The 17,685-nt window shown below is 44.1% G+C and overlaps 1 protein-coding gene across 1 annotated transcript in view; it reads left to right on the forward strand.

The window, feature by feature from the left end:
- The window catches only part of DRC1 (dynein regulatory complex subunit 1), a 55,457-nt gene that overhangs the window by 14,070 nt on the left and 23,702 nt on the right, over positions 1-17,685 (forward strand). The window contains exons 3-7 of the mRNA XM_025354179.1: positions 5,621-5,733; positions 8,948-9,131; positions 14,285-14,422; positions 15,427-15,513; positions 16,817-16,939. Of these exons, the coding sequence (XP_025209964.1) occupies positions 5,621-5,733; positions 8,948-9,131; positions 14,285-14,422; positions 15,427-15,513; positions 16,817-16,939 (645 nt within the window). The remainder of the gene's footprint in view (positions 1-5,620; positions 5,734-8,947; positions 9,132-14,284; positions 14,423-15,426; positions 15,514-16,816; positions 16,940-17,685) is intronic.

Here is a 17,685-nt window from a genome sequence, read left to right on the forward strand (position 1 = left end):
CTACTGCAGAGTAGGTGATTCATGTCACTTTTTTGTACTTCGTTCTCTTCATTTAAAAGTCAGTGAGCTCAACCGGGCGCAGTGGCTCACGCCTATAATCCCGGGACTTTGGAAGGCCAAGGTGGGCGGATCTCCTGAGGTCAGGAGTTCAAGACCAGCCTGGCCAACATGGTGAAACCTCGTCTCTACTAAAAATACAGAAGTTGGCTGGGCGTGGTGGCACATGCCTGGAGTCCCAGCTACTCAGGAGGCTGAGGCTGAGGTGGGAGGATTCCTTGAACCCGTGAGGTGGAGGTTGCAGTGATCCGAGATCAGGTTACTGCACTCTAGCCTGGGCGACAGAGGGAGACTCTCTCTCTTTCGGAAAAAAAAAAAAAAAAAAAAAAGTCAGTGACCTCTGAGCATTTCTGTGTAGGACAAAAGGATATTAGATTTTTAAAAATGCTGATATACAGTTCACCCTGAGCACTCCTTAATTAAGTATAAATCCAAAGAGATAATACTGTTTTCATTAGCAGGTTTTGAAGGTTCCTTTCACTTAGGACTTAAGTAGTGAAGAGCCTTGGCATCAAGGAGAAATGTACACAAAAGATGCCCCCTTCCTCAAGATTAAGGTATTGATTATTAGTTCTGACCTAAGGTCTGGGCAGGCTGGGCCCCACCCTTGACCCTGCAGTTTATCTTTTTATTTTTTTTTTTTTTTGAGACGAAGTCTTGCTCTGTCACCAGGCTGGAGTGCAATGGCACGATCTCGGCTCACTGCAACCTCTGCCTCCCGAGTTCAAGCTATTCTCCTGCCTCAGCCTCCTGAGTAGCTGGGACTACAGGCATGTGCCACCACACCCATCTAATTTTTGTATTTTTAGTAGAGACGGGGGTTTCACCATGTTGGCCAGGATGGTCTTGATCTCTTGACCTAGTGATCCGTCTGCCTCAGCCTCCCAAAGTGCTGGGATTACAGATGTGAGCCACTGCGCCCGGCCTTATCATGTTTTTAGTGGTCATTATTTTTGTGTCTTGTTTAATCTTTGTCTACTTCAAATGAAGACAGTCTTCTATGGTTTCTTCTAGAAAGTTTTATAATTCTATCATTTACATTTTGGCCTATGACGTATCTGGAATTGATTTCTGTCTATCATGTAAGGGTAGGGTCCCAGGTTCATTGTTTTCTATGTAGATTTTTAGTTGCCCCAGCACCATTTACTAAAAAGATTGTCCTTTCCCCACTGCACTGCTGTGCACCTTTGTTGCGAATCAGGTGACCACGTATGTGTGAGTTTTTCTATTCTCTTTTTTGGTATCTATATGTCTGTCTGTATTAGTTCATTCTCACATTGCTATAAAGAAATACTTGAGACTGGATAATTTATAAGGAGGTTTAATTGGCTCATGGTTCTGCAGGCTGTACAAGAAGCACAGTGACTTCCGTTTCTGGGTGGGCCTCAGGAAGCCTCCAATCATGGCAGAAGGCAAAGGGGAAGCAGGCATCTCACATGGCAGGAGCAGGAGTGAGAGAGAGAATGCAGGGAGGTGTCACACACTTTACAATGGCCAGATCTCACGAGAACTCACTCACTATCATGAGAAGAACACCAAGAGGATGGTGCCGAACTATGAGGAATCCACCCCCATGATCCACTCGTTTCCCACCAGGCTCCACCTCCAACTCTGGGGATTAAAATTTGACATGAGATTTGGGCAGGGACACATATCCAAACTATACCACTGGCTTTGTGCCAATTCCACACAGTTTTAATTACTGTAGCTTTTATGACAGTTCTTGATATCTGGTAGGGTGAGTTCTCTGTGTTCTTCCAGATTGTCGTAGCTATTCTTTTTTTTTTTTCTTGTGAGACAGTCTCGTTCTGTCATCCAGGCTGGAGTGCAGTGGCACAATCTTGGCTCACTGCAACCGCCACCTCCCAGGTTCAAGTCATTCTGATGCCTCAGCCTTCTGAGTAGCTGGGATTACATGCGTGTGCCACCATATCCAGCTAATGTTTGTATTCTTACCGGAAACGGGGTTTCACCATGTTGGCCAGGCTGGTCTTGAACTCTTGGTCTCAGGTAATCCTCCTGCCTCAGCTTCCCAAAGTGCTAGGATTAGAGGCATAAGCCACTGCGCCCAGCCTTGTCTTGGCTATTCTTGACCCTTTGTATTTCCATAGACATTTTAGAATCAGCTCGTCACCGGGCGCGGTGGTTCATGCCTGTAATCCCAGCACTTTGGGAGGCTGAGGTGGGCAGATCACCAGGTCAGGAGATCGAGACCATCCTGGCTAACATGGTGAAACCCTGTATCTACTAAAAATGCAAAAAATTAGCCTGGCGTGGTGGCAGGCACTGTAGTCCCAGCTACTCGGGAGGCTGAGGCAGGAGAATCGCGTGAACCCAGGAGGTGGAGGTTGCAGTGAGCCAAGATTGCACCACTGCAGTCCAGCCTGGGTGACAGAGCGAGACTCCGTCTCAAAAAAAAAAAAAAATTTCTGCCAAAAAACCTGCTGGAATTTCAACTGACTGAGTAGAATTTATAATCCATGGGAGGTATTCTTTAATTTGGCTCAGCGATGTTTTGCACTTTTTGTTCGGGTTATAGTGGTTCATGGTGGTGGATAAATGTACAGTTGATTTTAATATATTGACCTGGTATCTGGCTTGCCAAATTCATTTGTTAATTCTAATAGTTACCTGTGGCTTCTTTTGGATTTTTTTACATATATAATCATATCATCTGAAAATAATAAGTTTTATTTCTTTCTGTCTGATTTTTATATCTTTCATTTTTTTTTCTTCCCTTATTGCATTAGTTGGATGCTCCAGCTCATTAAATAGAAGTGGTGACTATGGGAGTCCGGGTTCTGCTCTGGATTTCCTGTGGATGCACCCCCTCAAGTAGACTTGCCCCATGTCCCTTCAAACCCCCATTGTCCCCTCTAGATCACTGAGTCCCATGGGAGCCAAAATTCCCCGTCCAAATGACTTTGAGCCCACCTTCAACCTGTATGTGCCTCTTGCCAGAGTCTGTCCTGCTCAGGGCAGATGAGGCCACTGTTACACAACCCCTGGGCCTGATGGATGGTCACAGGGTGTAGATGGAGCTTGGATGTGCAGTTGGGGAATCCACATGCCTGCAGGACAGAGCTGGGGGTGGGCTGGGAGCTGCGGCCAGAGGCAGGCTCTTCCTTAGCCACCCAATTATGAGTAGAACTCCGAAATGTGTCTGAATTCAAACTAGGACTTTTAAATTGTTATAAAGGTATTGAGATAGGAGGATATATGTATTTTGAGATGGAGTCTTGCTCTGTCGCCCAGGCTGGAGTACAGTGGTGCGATCTCGGCTCACTGCAACCTCTGCCTCCTGGGTTCACTCCATTCTCCTGCCTCAGCCTCCCGAGTAGCTGGGACTACAGGTGTGCACCACCATGCCTGGCTAATTTTTGTGTTTTTAGTGGAGACGGGGTTTTACTATGTTGTTCAGGCTGGTCTTGAACTCCTGGCCTCAGGTGATCTGCCGTGTCGGCCTCCCAAAGTGCTGGGATTACAGGTGTGAGCCACCATGCCCGGCCAAATGTTTTATTTAACAATTTTTACATGATACTATAATTTAAAAATATTTAGACATATGGTATGTGGATCTCCATTTAAACTCTTTCCCTGGATCTCGTAAAGGTGAGGGGCATGTCTGTTGGTCTGTTAGTGACTGTGACATTTGGATTTTTAATTTTACTTTGAGTCTTAAATACTTGATTCAGAAATTTCTGGAACTCCAGTGATTGGTTAGCACATGGTACTTATGCAGAAGTGTCTGATGTTTCACATTGAGTAGAAACTAGAAAATTACCCCAAACTGCAGGGAAGTCATTACTTCCTTATGCATGTAAAACCATTTGGTATAAGTGAGAAAACTGCAGGCAATAACAAAAAATCTAGAGTGCCCTGGATATCTGGGTTAAAGCTCTGTTCTGTATTCAATGAAACTACATTTCAAATTTTTCATATAGTGAGATCAAGTGAAGTCTCTGGTAATTTCTGAGACTCCTTGGTATAGAAGTTTTATAGGCTCCTAGTTTAAAAATTATTTGAGAGTTGGAAAGTTTATAAGTTCCAAAAATACTTGGAAAAACTTAGGCATAACCTAAGGATACTTGAACTTTTTGTTGAGAGGATTTATCATCTTGAATAACATCACGACAAGGCTAGGAGTGAAGATACTGGAGATGGAATTTACGAAGAGGGATTTAGAAGGATGGCACCAATTACAAAATCCCTGAGCCCATTAAGGAGAGAGCAGTGCAGCCAGCTACAATCTTTTCCTGCATTAGAATCCATATAACGAAAGACTCCACATATCATTAGCTGCAGCAAGGCAGAAGCTTGTTTCTCTGTCTCAACAGTTCCGAGTATAAGCAGTCCAGGGCTGACATGGATGGGGTCTGCTTGATGATGAGACCTCAGCTCCCTCTGCCATTGCTTGAGTTGCCTTCATCTGCTCCTCACCTTTTACTTGAGCCCCACATGCCAGCCTGGGAGAAGGGACAGAAGTGGGGCAGCAGAGGGTACACCTTTTCCCTTGAAGGCACAGTTCAGAAGTGGCACACATCACTTCTCATGTGTCATTGATCAGATAGTATTCTAGGTGCAAGGGAGGCCGGGAAAGTTACCTATTTTGGGAAGCCACGTGCCCAGCAAAAATTTGAGTGTTCTGTTACTAAAAGGAGAGGGAGAAATGGACATGGGAGGACAACTGTTGTTATCTGCCTCACTGTCATTATCTGCCTCACCTCCCCAACTGAGGTTCTTCAAAAGGCTCCTGGCAGTGTCAGTCACTTGGAGATCTCCTGGGGAAAGGGCTGAGATGAATGTATAGTACCTGCCGGTGTAAAAGTTGGCTGCTGCCTACTCTACAGTGAATAAAGTACATTGAGAACTGCAGAGTGCTTTTTAAAAATTTTTTATTTTGCCCAGGAATGGACAAAAACTTACCACAGTAGGATATTAATGATGCCCTTCTAGCCAAACACAGTGACTTTTCCCCAGGCCTCATCCTATTATGACTGGATACCGGACTTTTCTTTCTCCTTCTCTTTTTTCTTTTCTCTTTTTTTTTTTTTTTTCTGAGATAGGGTCTCACTTTGTCGCTCAGGCTGGAGTGTAGCAGCGTGACCTCGGCTCACTGTAACCTCTGCCTCCCAGGTTCAAATGATTCTCCTGCCTCAGCCTCCTGAGTAGCTGGGATTACAGGCACCCGCCACCACGCCCGGCTAATTTTTGAATTTTTAGTAGAGATGGGGTTTCACCATGTTGGCCAAGCTTGTCTCGAACTCCTGACCTCAAATGATCCACCCACCTTGGCCTCCCAAAGTGCTGGGATTACAGGCGTGAGCCACTGTGCCTGGTCAAGAACTGCAGAGTGCTTTTAAATTGTGAGCTGTAAAACCACATCACAAATGTCCTGATAGAAAAGGGTTGCTATACAGGGGCTACTCTTAAAAGTCTTAAGGTAATTGCTGCTTCCCGCTTGAATGGATAGAAGAGCTACGGACAGTTGTGCAAAAATGTTTCTGACTTTACACATTATTTACAAAGTGTTCTAGCTTTGTCAGTTCTTCTCTCTTTTCAGAAATTGGCTAAACTTCTGCTCTGTGGCACTGAGTTGGTGACAAATATCCAGGTGGCTATAGATATCAGAGAGATTCACAGGAGAGTCGAAGAAGAGGAGATAAAGCGTCAGAGGTAAGGACCACACCACTCTGTACCTGGTGGACGTGAAGGTAATCTCCTCCATGGGCCCGCAGTTCTCCTGAGTCGTTGGAGAGTGACCTTGTCCACCTTAGGCAATTCCCTTCCTGCCCTTATAAGTTCTCCCTCCCTCCCTCCTCTTCTCTCTCTCTCTCTCTTTTTTTTTTTTTTTTTCATTTTTGAGACGGAGGTTCGCTCTTGTTACCCAGGCTGGAGTGCAGTGGGCATGATCTCAGCTCACCGCAACCTCCACCTTCTGGGTTCAAGCGATTCTCCTGCCTCAGCCTCCTGAGTAGCTGGGATTACAGGCATGCACCACCATGCCAGGCTAATTTCGTATTTTTAGTAGAGACAGGTTTCACCATGTTGGCCAGGCTGGTCTCGAACTACTGACCTCAGGTGATCCACCCGCCTTGGCCTCCCACAGTGTTGGAATTACAGGCGTGAGCGACCACACCTAGCTATCTCTTCTCTCTTTTCTTTCCTCCCTTCCTCAAGCACTACACTACTGATACGTGCCAAGCTGTGTGTATACAAAAGGAGTGAAACATGGCCTCTGTTTGTGGTATTCACAATCTAGTCAAGAGACACATGGAAACACCCACAATTTGTGGTAAAATAGATAATGTGTAAAGGGTTGTAGTAACACACACAAGGAGGCCTTAAATTGTATCTGCAGAGATTAGAGAAAACTTCCCAGGCAAGGCGACACTGAGTTGGGCTGTGAGGGATGAATAGGAGTTTGAGGAGTTGAAGAGTAGGCATTTTAGGCAGAGGGAACCCTTGAGCAGAGGTGTGAGATCCCATGATATGCTTGGGAATGGCATGATAGTGAAGGATGTGTGCGGGTGGTAGAAGAAAAGAGGCTGGCCGGGCGCGGTGGCTCAAGCCTGTAATCCCAGCACTTTGGGAGGCCGAGACGGGCGGATCACGAGGTCAGGAGATCGAGACCATCCTGGCTAACACAGTGAAACCTCGTCTCTACTAAAAATACAAAAACTTAGCCGGGCGAGGTGGCAGGCGCCTGTAGTCCCAGCTACTCGGGAGGCTGAGGCAGGAGAATGGCGTGAACCCGGGAGGCAGAGCTTGCAGTGAGCTGAGATCCGGCTACTGCACTCCAGCCTGGGTGACAGAGCGAGACTCCGTCTCAAAAAAAAAAAAAAAAAAAAAAAAAAAAAAAAAAAAAAAAAAAAAAAACAAGAAGAAAAGAGGCTAAGAAGGTCAACTGGGCAGTCCTGGGTTTCAATTGGTGAGAACGACCAGACCCAGGAGCACCTCAGTGTTATGTGTAAAGGTGGCAGCATTATTAAAGAATATGAAGGGCTCCATGTCTAGAAGGATGGAGGGTCACAGGGATAATAGGAACCTGTGTCAGGTCCTCAGCTCCAGTCCTCAGGAGGCAGGCTGCCCTGCATGCCCATATCCCAGGTCTCAGGCTGTCCAGCAGGGAGGCATAGCAGCTTAGAAGAATTAAACTTCTTTGGTTTGCACACAGAAGTAGACGGATTGCAGGTCCTCATTTAAACTTTGGATTGTTCTTCAATTAATTTCTTCAACAATTAGAAGAGCAACCACTTGGCCAGGCGTGGGGTGGCCCACGCATGTAATCGCAGCACTTTGGGAGGCCAAGGTGGGTGGATCGCTTGAGGTCAGGAGTTCGAGACCAGCTTGGCCAACATGGTGAACCTCCATCTCTACTAAAAATACAAAAAATTAGCTGAGTGTGGTGGCATGTGCACACCTGTAGTCCCAGTACTCAGGAGGCTGAGGCAGGAGCCTCACTTGAGCCCAGGAGGCGGACGTTGTAGTGAGCCGAGAGTGTGCCACTGGACTCCAGCCTAGGCAATGGGAGTGAAACCCTGTCTTTAAAAAGAAAGAAAGAAAGCAACCACTTGACCATTTTGGCTCATCATATACATACAGGGGACGATTTTAATAATATTTTTAGTTGTTCAGCATAAGTAGTTCGCTTGTTAGCAACGTTAGCAGCTCTACCAGTAAAGGTGGTTGACTTTTATTCTCGAAACTTCCCACTGCCTGTATGGGCTGTACCAGGAATAGAGTTGGCAGATTCCCAGCAGGGTTGGCTTGTGAAAGGCGGGGAAGGTCATGCAAGGAGTTAGGCCTCATCCGCTAGCCACAGAGGAACACTGAAGGTCTCAGGTGGCAGGTTACAAGGTTAGTGTGCTGTGGAAAGGTGACCTGACAGCTCTTTCTCATTTCTTGAAATAAAAAAGTTGATTAAATTTAAAAGGTGTCCTAGCTTGGAAGGTGGGGTGGGTGTGGGATGGGACAGGGAGAGAGGATTGCAGGATGTTTAAGCTGTGACTTCGGTTCCTCAGGTAGTTTGTTTGGAGATGCTGTCATAGGATTAGTCTGTTACAAGGAGCAGAGAGTCTCTGGGAGATATCCTAGCCACTGTTTCCAGAGGGACCCCAGCTCAGCTGTCCTGCCTTCCTGCCACCTTGCCCCAGCCTTGGTGTGCTCTGTCACAGAGATTTTTTGGAATTTATGGAAAGGCTCTCCCTATTTTCCATTCCTCGTGGTGGAGTTTCCGTGTTTGTACATTCCACTAGTCATTTATTGGTAACTTGGGAGAGGAGTAGCCAGACAATTGAGGTCATGTTGCTAATAAAAAATTGATAATTTAAGTACCATGTGTTAAGTGACTCCCACGCTGAGCACCTGTGCTGTGTGCATCATTGTATTTCATCCTGACAACAGCCAGTCACGTGAAGGTAGATACTTTTCATCCACTCCATTTTACAGAAGAGAAAAAGTGAGGCTTGAAGAGGTTATGCAGCTTGTCTAAAAGGTTGACAGTCAGTTAGGAGCCAGGTCAGGACTTGAACATAAGCTCGTGACTCCAGAGACCCAGTTGTGTTTAACTGTTGTGTGTTATCATCTTACTCAGAAGCCGGTGACCAATTGATCTTGGTGTGTGTGTGTGCGTGTGTATGTGTGTATGTGTAGCCTTAATGTTGATCTGTTTTTGCTATGTGTCATTTTCTTTACTTAGCTTAAGTTACTTGTAGTCAAGCATTAAACAAAAAGATTTCTCAGCATTGAGTTTGATTTTGGGTGGGTGTGTTTGGGCAGTGTCCAGTACCTGAGTTTTATATTCTAGAGATTCTAGAGAACACACCTGCTCTATTGGAAGGCAGCATCTGGAGCTGGGCTGGCATGGCTGGCATGTTTGTATTTGCAGGATTGAGAAGCTGGAGAATGAAGTTAAGACCAGCCAGGACAAATTTGACGAAATCACCTCAAAGTGGGAAGAGGGCAAGCAGAAGAGAATTCCCCAAGAGCTGTGGGAAATGCTCAATACCCAACAGCTGCACTGTGCTGGCCTCTTAGAAGATAAGAACAAGCTCATCAGCGAGTTACAGCAGGCAAGAGGCGCAGGCCCTCCAGCCCAGCCACTGGGGATCTGCCTGGGATTTAGCTGGGTTATTGGTTTGCTTTTCCTGAATGGAAAAATATAGAAACCTTTTACTTCATTATTTAGAATCCTGTACAACTCATGTTATAAACTTTTTCTTTTCTTTTTTTTTTTTTTTTACGATGGTAAGAAACACATAACATTAAATTTGCCATCATAACCATTTTAAAGTGTATAGTTCATGGGCTGGGTGCAGTGGTTCATGCCTATAATCCCAGCACTTTGTGAGGCCGAGGCAGGCGGATCACTTGAGATCAGGAGTTTGAGACCAGCCTGGCCAACGTGGTGAAACCCCATCTCTACTAAAAGTATAAAAATTAGCCGGGTGTGGTGGCACACACCTGTAATCTCAGCTACTCGGGAGGCTGAGGCAGGAGGGTCACCTGAACATGGGAGACAAAGGTTGCAGTGAGCCGAGATCACGCCACTGCACTCCAGCCTGGTCGACAAAGCGAGTGAGACTCCGTCTCAAAACAAAAAACAAAAAACTATAGTTCAGTCATGTTAAGTATACAGCATTCAGATGCAGCAGATCTCTAAGAACTTTTCATCTTGCAACATGCCCCTTAGATACCAATTCCCTCTTCCCCTTCCCCCTAGCCCTTGGTAATCACCTTTCTACTTTCCGTTTCTGTGATTTTTGACCACTCTATTAGATACTTCCTGTGAGTGAAATCATACAGCATTTGTCCTTTTGTGACTAGCATATTTGGCTTAGTGTGATGGACTTCATTGTAGCACGTGACAGGACTGCCTACTTTTTTAAGGCTGCATAGTATTTCATTGCATATGTATACCACATCTTGTTTTATACATTCTCCTGTGAATGGACATTTGGGTTGGATTTCACCTTTTGGCTATCGTGAGTAATACTGCTGTGAATATGGGTATACACGTATCTCTTTGAGATCCTTCTTTGAATTATTTGGATGTACACTTAAAAGTAGGATAGTACTAGGCCGGGCGCGGTGGCTCACGCCTGTAATCCCAGCACTTTGGGAGGCCAAGGCGGGCGGATCACAAGGTCAGGAGATTGAGACCACGGTGAAACCCCGTCTCTACTAAAAATACAAAAAATTAGCCAGGCGCGGTTGTGGGCGCCTGTAGTCCCAGCTACAGGGGAGGCTGAGGCAGGAGAATGGCGTGAACCCGGGAGGCGGAGCTTGCAGTGAGCTGAGATCGCGCCATTGCACTCCAGCCTGGGCGACAGAGCGAGACTCCGTCTCAAAAAAAAAAAAAAAAAAAAAAAAAAAAAAAAAAAAAAAAAAAAAAAAGTAGGATAGTACTTTTGGTAATATGGTAATTATGGTAATATGGTAATATGGTCATATGGTAATTCTATTTTTAATTTTCTTAGGAACCTCCATACTGTTTTTTATAATGACTGCACCATTTTACATTCCCACTAACAGTACACAAGGGTTCTAACTTCTCTGTATTCTCACCAACACTTACATCCTGTTTTTTGTGATAGTTTCTGTGTTGATAGTGTGAAGTGATATCTCCTTGTGGTTTGGATTTACATTTCGCTAATGATTAGAGATGTTGTGCATCTTTTTCATGTGTTTCTTGGCCATTCGTGTATCATCTTTGGAGAAATGTCTATTTAAATCCTTTGCTTATTTTTAATTTGGGTTGTTTTTGAGTTACAGAAGTTCCTTATGTATTTCGGACATTAACCCCTTATCAGATATATGATTTTCAATTATGATTTCCTGTTCCATATATTGCCTTCTTATTCTTGATTTTTTTTTTTTTTTTGATGTGCAAACATTTCTGAGTTTGGTGCAGCCCCATTTGTCTATTTTTGATTTTGTTGCCTGGGCTTTTGGTGTTATATCCAAGAAATTATTGCCAAATCCAATGTGTAGAAGCTTGTCTCCTACATTTTCTTCCAGGAGTTTAATAGTTTTAGGTCTTTAATCAATGTTGAGTTATTTTTGTATATGGTATAAGGTAAGGGCCCAACTTCATTCTTTTGCCTGTGAATATCCAGTTTTCTCAATATCATTTGTTGAAGAGACTATCCTCTCACCACTGTATAGTCTTGTCAAAAGTCATTTGACCATAGATGCAGGGGTTTGTATATCATTCATTTACCATTTTGACCCTTGTCAAAAGCCATTTGGTCATATATGTAGGAGTTTATTTCTGGACTCTCTAGTTCCCTTGGTCTATATATCTATTTTTATGTCAGTACCACACTCTTTTAATTACTGTTGCTCTTTGTAGTTTTTTTAGAGACAGAGTGCTGTCGCTCATGCTGGAGTGCAGTGGTGTGATCTCGGCTCACTGCAACCTCTGTCTCTAGGGTTCAAGCAATTCTTCTGCCTCAGCCTCCTGAGTAGCTGAGACTACAGGCGTGTGCCACCATGCCTGGCTAATTTTTGCATTTTTAGTAGAGACGGAGTTTCACAATGTTGGTCAGGCTAGTCTGGAACTCCTGACCTAGGTGACCCACCTACCTCAGCCTCCCAAAGTGCTGAGATTACAGATATGAGCCACTGCACCCAGTCTGTAGTATATTTTGAAATCAGGGAATGTGGGGCCTCCAACTTTGTTCTTTTTCAAGATTATTTTGGCTATTTGGAGTCCCTTGAGATTCTGAATTTTACGAATTTTAGGATGGTTTTCCTATTTCCACAAAAAATAATGTTGGGATTTTGATAAGGATTGCATTGAATCTGTAGATTATTTTGTATAGTGTGGACATTTTAACAGTATTGAGTCATCCAATTCATAAGCACAGGATATCTTCCATTTGTTTATGTCTTCTTTGATTTCTTTTAGTAATGTTTTACAGTTTTCAGTGTACAAGGCCTACTTGGTTAAGTTTATTCATAAGTATTTCATTCTTTTTGGTGCTATGGTAAATAGATTATTTTCTTAATTTCCATTTTGGATTGGTCATTATTTGCATATAAGAATGCAACTGATTAAAAATTTTTTAAACTTTTAATTTAATTTTTTTGAGACAGAGTCTCACTCTGTTGCCCAGGCTGGAGTGCAGTAGACTGATCTTGGCTCACTACAACCTCCACCTCCTGGGCTCACATGATCCTCCTGCCTCAGCCTCCCAAGTAGCTGGGATTTGTGCTTTTAGTAGAGATGGGGTTTCACCATGTTGCCAAGGTTGGTCTCAAACTCCTGACCTCAAATTACCCACCCACCTCCACCTTCCAAAGTGTTGGGATTACAGGTGTGAGCCACCACATCTGACCTTTTTTTTAAATTTAAAATTAAAAAACTTTATGGGTAGGTGTATATATTTATGGGGTACATAAGATATTTTGATACAGCCATACAATGTGTGATAATCACATTGGGGTAAATGGGGTATCCATCACTTCAAGCATGTATCATTTCTTTGTGTTACAAACATTCCAGTTATACTCTTTTAGTTATTTTAAAAGGAACAATAAATCTAGCTGTTCTTAGTCACCCTGTTGTGCTGTCAAATAGTAGATCTTATTCATTCTAACTATATTTTTGTACCTATTAACCATCCCCATTCCTCCCCGACCCCCCACACTACACTTCTCAGTCTCTGGTAACTGTCATTCTACTTTCTATCTCCACGAGTTCAATTGTTTTAATTTTTAGCTCCCACAAACAAGTGAGAACATGCAAAGTTTGAATTTTTGTGCGTGGCTTATTTCATTTAACACAATGCCTTTCAATTCCATCCACGTTTTTGTAAATGACAGGATCTCATTCTCTTTTATGGCTGAATAGTACTCCATTGTGTCTATGTACCACATTTGCTTTATCTATTCATCTGCTGATGGACACTTAGGTTGATTCCAATTCTTGGCTATTGTGAATAGTGTAAATTTTGATTTTATGTCCTGCAACTTTGCTGAATTTGTTTAAGTTCTAACAGGTTTTCGTGTGTGTGAAATCTTTAGTTTTTCTGCATATAAGATCATGTCATCTGTGAACAGAGATAATTTTAACTTCCAACTTTGATGTCTTTTCAAGTGATAAACTTTTAATTAGAAGTAAAAGCTTTGTCATAATTGTAGAATTATTAGCTATCTAATAGAAATATAGTCATGCGTCACTTAATGATGGGGATATACTCTGAGAAATGCATTGTTAGGTGATTTCATTGTTGTGAGAACATCATAACGTGCTTACACAAACCTAGATGGTATAACCTACTACACACCTAGGGTATATGATATAACTTATTGCTCCCAGGCTACAAACCTGTCTCGAATGTTACTGTACTGAATACTGTAAGCAACTGTAATGCAGTGCTAAGTATTTGTGCATCTAAACAGAAAAGGCACAGTAGAAATACCATATTATAATCCTATGGGACCACTGTCATATATGTGGTCCATCATTGACTGAAATGTTGTTACGTGGCGCATGACTGTAGTATTTTTACAGCAAATGCTGTTCCAGAGTTTAGTCCTTAGTTGAAGAATGCAACTTAGTCTGCAGTAGATACTTTCCTGTGTTGGAACCTGGACATTAATTGCTCAGCTGGGACAATCTAGGTTTTCTGGGAGCTTGCAGGGAGATTTGCAGCAGGTGATAACATTGAGGGGTTTGGTCCTGGGTGCTTGTTAAGAGCTTTGCGTTGGGCACAGCCCATTCCACTCCATCTACTGTGCTTTATCTCAGGCCTTCTAAGACTCTTCTGAAGCCACTTTCTCTTTGTACAGTTTATTATTATTATTATTATTATTATTATTATTATTGAGACAGGGTCTTACTCCATCTCCCAGGCTGGAGTGCAGTGGTGCAATCATGGCTCACTGTAGCCTCCACCTTCTGGGCTCAAGAGATCCTCCCACCTCAGCCTCCCGAGTAGCTGGGACCACAGGCGTGCATCACCACATCTGGCTAATTTTGTATTTTTTTATAGAGACAGAGTTTTGCCATACTACCCAGGCTGGTCTCCTGAGCCGAAACACCTGCCTCAGCCTCCCAAAGTGCTGAGATTATAGGTGTGAGCCACTGTGCCCAGCCCTCTTTGTACAGTTTCATGTCCTAGCGTTGACAGATTCTGGTGAGAGGGGTCTAGAGATAGTGCTTGGCACCTTCTGCTCCTGACAGTTTGTGGCCAGCCTTTTCCATGCTTTTTTCTAGGAGTTAAAAACAAAGGATGACCAGTATGTGAAGGATTTGAAGAAACAGTCAGATGACATCTGCCTGCTTCTGGAGCGGATGGAAGAACAGGTGAAGAATGTGATGAAAACCTTTCGTGAGGAGCTCTATAACATTGAGGTAACGGTGTGAAAGGACCTGGTTTCTGCTCTTGGGGGGCCCCTGGGAGGAGGTCTAGGTCTGTCCTAATGATCTAAGGAGGGCCCTAGATGACTTCTCTGTCTTCCTCTGATTTCTGTTTCTGCTCTCAGGTTTTATTAATTTATTTACTCATTCATTCATTTGACAAGTACATATCAAGTGTCTACTATATGCTGGGCACTGTTCCAGGGGGCTAGGGATGCAGCTGTGAACAAAACAAAGTTCCTGGTAGAGCCTGTATTCTAGTAGGAGGCAGCTAGACAATAAACAAGTTACTAAATATATTATTTCACAGGTGGTCATAAGTGTTTTGAAAGAAAATAAGACGAGCAAGGGGTTGGGGAATAAAAAAGGGGGATTAGCACTCCATAAGCATAAACCCTATACGAGGCATTTCTTTGTTTCTTTATGGCAATTGGGGCAGACAGTGGCAAAGGGGAGTGCTGCATAGGATTCAGGAATCAGTATTTTGAATTTGAATGAAATGTTCAAGATTGAGATTGAGATTTAGCCCTTTCCAAGATGGAAGAGAGCCAAGAGGTTGGAGGCCCCTCTCTCTCTGGGTTGTTGGAGACTTATTTCTGCATTCCCAAACCTACCCCTTGTGAGCTTCATGCTGCCTTTGCTTCATGGGAACCCCAACCATGGCAACGCATCAACGGTAGTCAGTTGAATTACACACCGGGGCCTGCCGTGTGACTGACAACAGGGGCACTGGCCTTCCTCCAGTTCCCTCCCAAGCCACGGGACTGTTGAAACATCTCCTGTCTGCATTCGGATATTGTCTTCATAACAGCTAATTTCCATGCAGCTCCTTCCATAGCCATTTGGTCTCATGAAACTTGGCAAGTCTGCATTTGAAATTGACTTTTACTGTGTGGTTGTTGGTACAGCATTCATACAGTTACCTAAAAGTTCTTTGACACTGGTAGGACCTGCCCAATCAAAACAGATGCAAGAGTCTTTTTCCTTCTTGGTCATAGAAAGCATTTGAGGTGGAACGCCAAGAGCTACTGGCCAGTAATAAGAAGAAATGGGAGCGGGCCCTTCAGGCTCATAATGCCAAAGAGGTAAAGGGTGGAGGCTGTCAAGGGTGATCTGTGGGATCTGGGTGGTTTCTATTGTGACTGAATTCGCTAGCCTTTCTGTATTTTTTTTTTTTTTTTTTTTTTTGAGATAGAGTCTTGCTCTGTCACCCAGGCTGGAGTGCAGTGACCTGATCTCAGCTCACTGCAAGCTCCACCTCCCGGGTTTATGCCATTCTCCTGCCCCAGCCTCCCGAGTAGCTGGGACTACAGGTGCCCACCACCTTGCCCAGCTAGTTTTTTGTATTTTTTAGTAGAGACGGAGTTTCACCGTGTTAGACAGGATGGTCTCGATCTCCTGACCTCGTGATCCACCCGTCTCGGCCTCCCAAAGTGCTGCGATTACAGGCTTGAGCCACTGTGCCTGGCCTTTTTTTTTTTTTTCTTTGAGATGGAGTGTCGCTTCTGTCGCCAGGCTGGAATGCTGTGGCGCGATCTTGGCTCACCGCAACCTCTGACTCCCTGGTTCAAGTGATTCTCCTGCCTTAGCCTCCCAAGTAGCTGGGATTACAGGCGTATGCCACCATGCTAATTTTTGTATTTTTAGTAGAGATGAGTTTTACCATGTTGACCAGGATGGTCTCAATCTCCTGACCTCGTGATCCACTCGCCTTGGCCTCCCAAAGTGTTGGGATTATAGGCGTGAGCCTCCACGCCTGGCCACCTTTTTGTGTCTTGAGTCGAATTGCTGTGGCTAAATACTACTGCGTTCATTACTGCACTTCCTAGCTAATCAGTGTGGCCTTGCAGATGGGGATTGTCTCTTTGGTGGTGGTGAGTACCACCTGGGCAGCTTGCCGTGTTTTCCATGGTCCCGTCACTTTCCCCTTTGTTTACTGGGTATCTCACCCAGCTGTGAGTATTCGTGGCCCAAGGTGTTTTAAGACACATTTTTAAGGGGTGTTTATTATCACTTTATTTCAGAGTTGTAAAGAACAAAGAAGTGACTCGACCAAGATCCAATAGACTTTTCAGAAATATAAACATCTGATTTCAGGGTCTGTGCATAATTTCTTGTCTTTTTTTCAAATATTTAGACTTCAAGGAGATGAGCTTAATTTCATAATGGAGCATTCCTCTTAGAGTTTCTGGAGTAATGACTCCATTAGGCAATATGAGCCAAGTCCTAAAAGCCTTGGGTATTCAGGACTTCGGAAAGCCACCAGACTCCCCGTGGAGCCATGAAACTTCCAAAGTCTCCCCTGTGTCATGCTGGTCAGGCCATCCAAAGGATTGAGGTGGGGCAAGGATGGTCCCTGACTTTTCTCCTGTCTTCCTGTGCCTTTAGCTGGAGTATCTTACCAACCACATGAAAAAAGTGGAGGACTATGAGAAGCAGCTGAACAGGCAGAGGATCTGGGATTGTGAAGAATACAACACGATCAAGATCAAGCTGGAGCAGGATGTGCAGGTGCAGCAGCTGGTCCTCACTAGGGTGCCTGGGTGGCGGAGCAGATGGCCAACACCTGTGAATGTTTCCTATTTAGCAACTACCTGTGATATTCTAGAGGTAGTCCCTTCAGCACGTATTTATTAATCATCTGCCTTCTTTTAAATATTCATATCTGAAGGAGCTCATGTACAGGATATATGCAGAGAGATGCTTTCTTTAAGAAACCAGTGGAGGTGAGCTGAGCATGGTGGCTTACACTTGTAATCGCAGCACTTTGGGAGGCCGAGGAGGGAGGATCACTTGAGACCTGGAGTTCGAGACGAGCCTGGGCAACATAGTGAAACTGTGTCTCGGCAAAAAATAAAAAGAAATTAGCTGAGCCTGGTAGCACACACCTGTAGTCCCAGCTACTCAGGAGGCTGAGGTTGGAGGGTCATTTGAGCCCAGGAGTTTAAGGCTGTAGTGAGCTGTGATCACACCACTGCACTCCAACCTGGGCAACAGAGCAAGACTTTGTCAGAAAGAAAGAAAGAGAAAGGGAGAGAGAAAGTAAGAGAGGAAAAAAAGGAAAAGAAAGAAAGGAAAAAGAAAGAAAAAGAAAGAAAGAGGAGAGGGAGGGAAGGAAGGAAGGAGAAAAGAAAAGAAAAAAAGAAAAGAAAAAAGAAAAGAAAGGAAGAGAAAGAAAGAAAAACTGCCAAGATACTACAGAGGTCTGGAAGCCATTTTCTTCTAGCAAAGGAAAAATGTCCCTAGGGCAAGTTGGT

Source organism: Theropithecus gelada, chromosome 13 (genome assembly GCF_003255815.1).
Source record: "Theropithecus gelada isolate Dixy chromosome 13, Tgel_1.0, whole genome shotgun sequence".
Classification (NCBI taxonomy): Eukaryota; Metazoa; Chordata; class Mammalia; order Primates; family Cercopithecidae; genus Theropithecus; species Theropithecus gelada.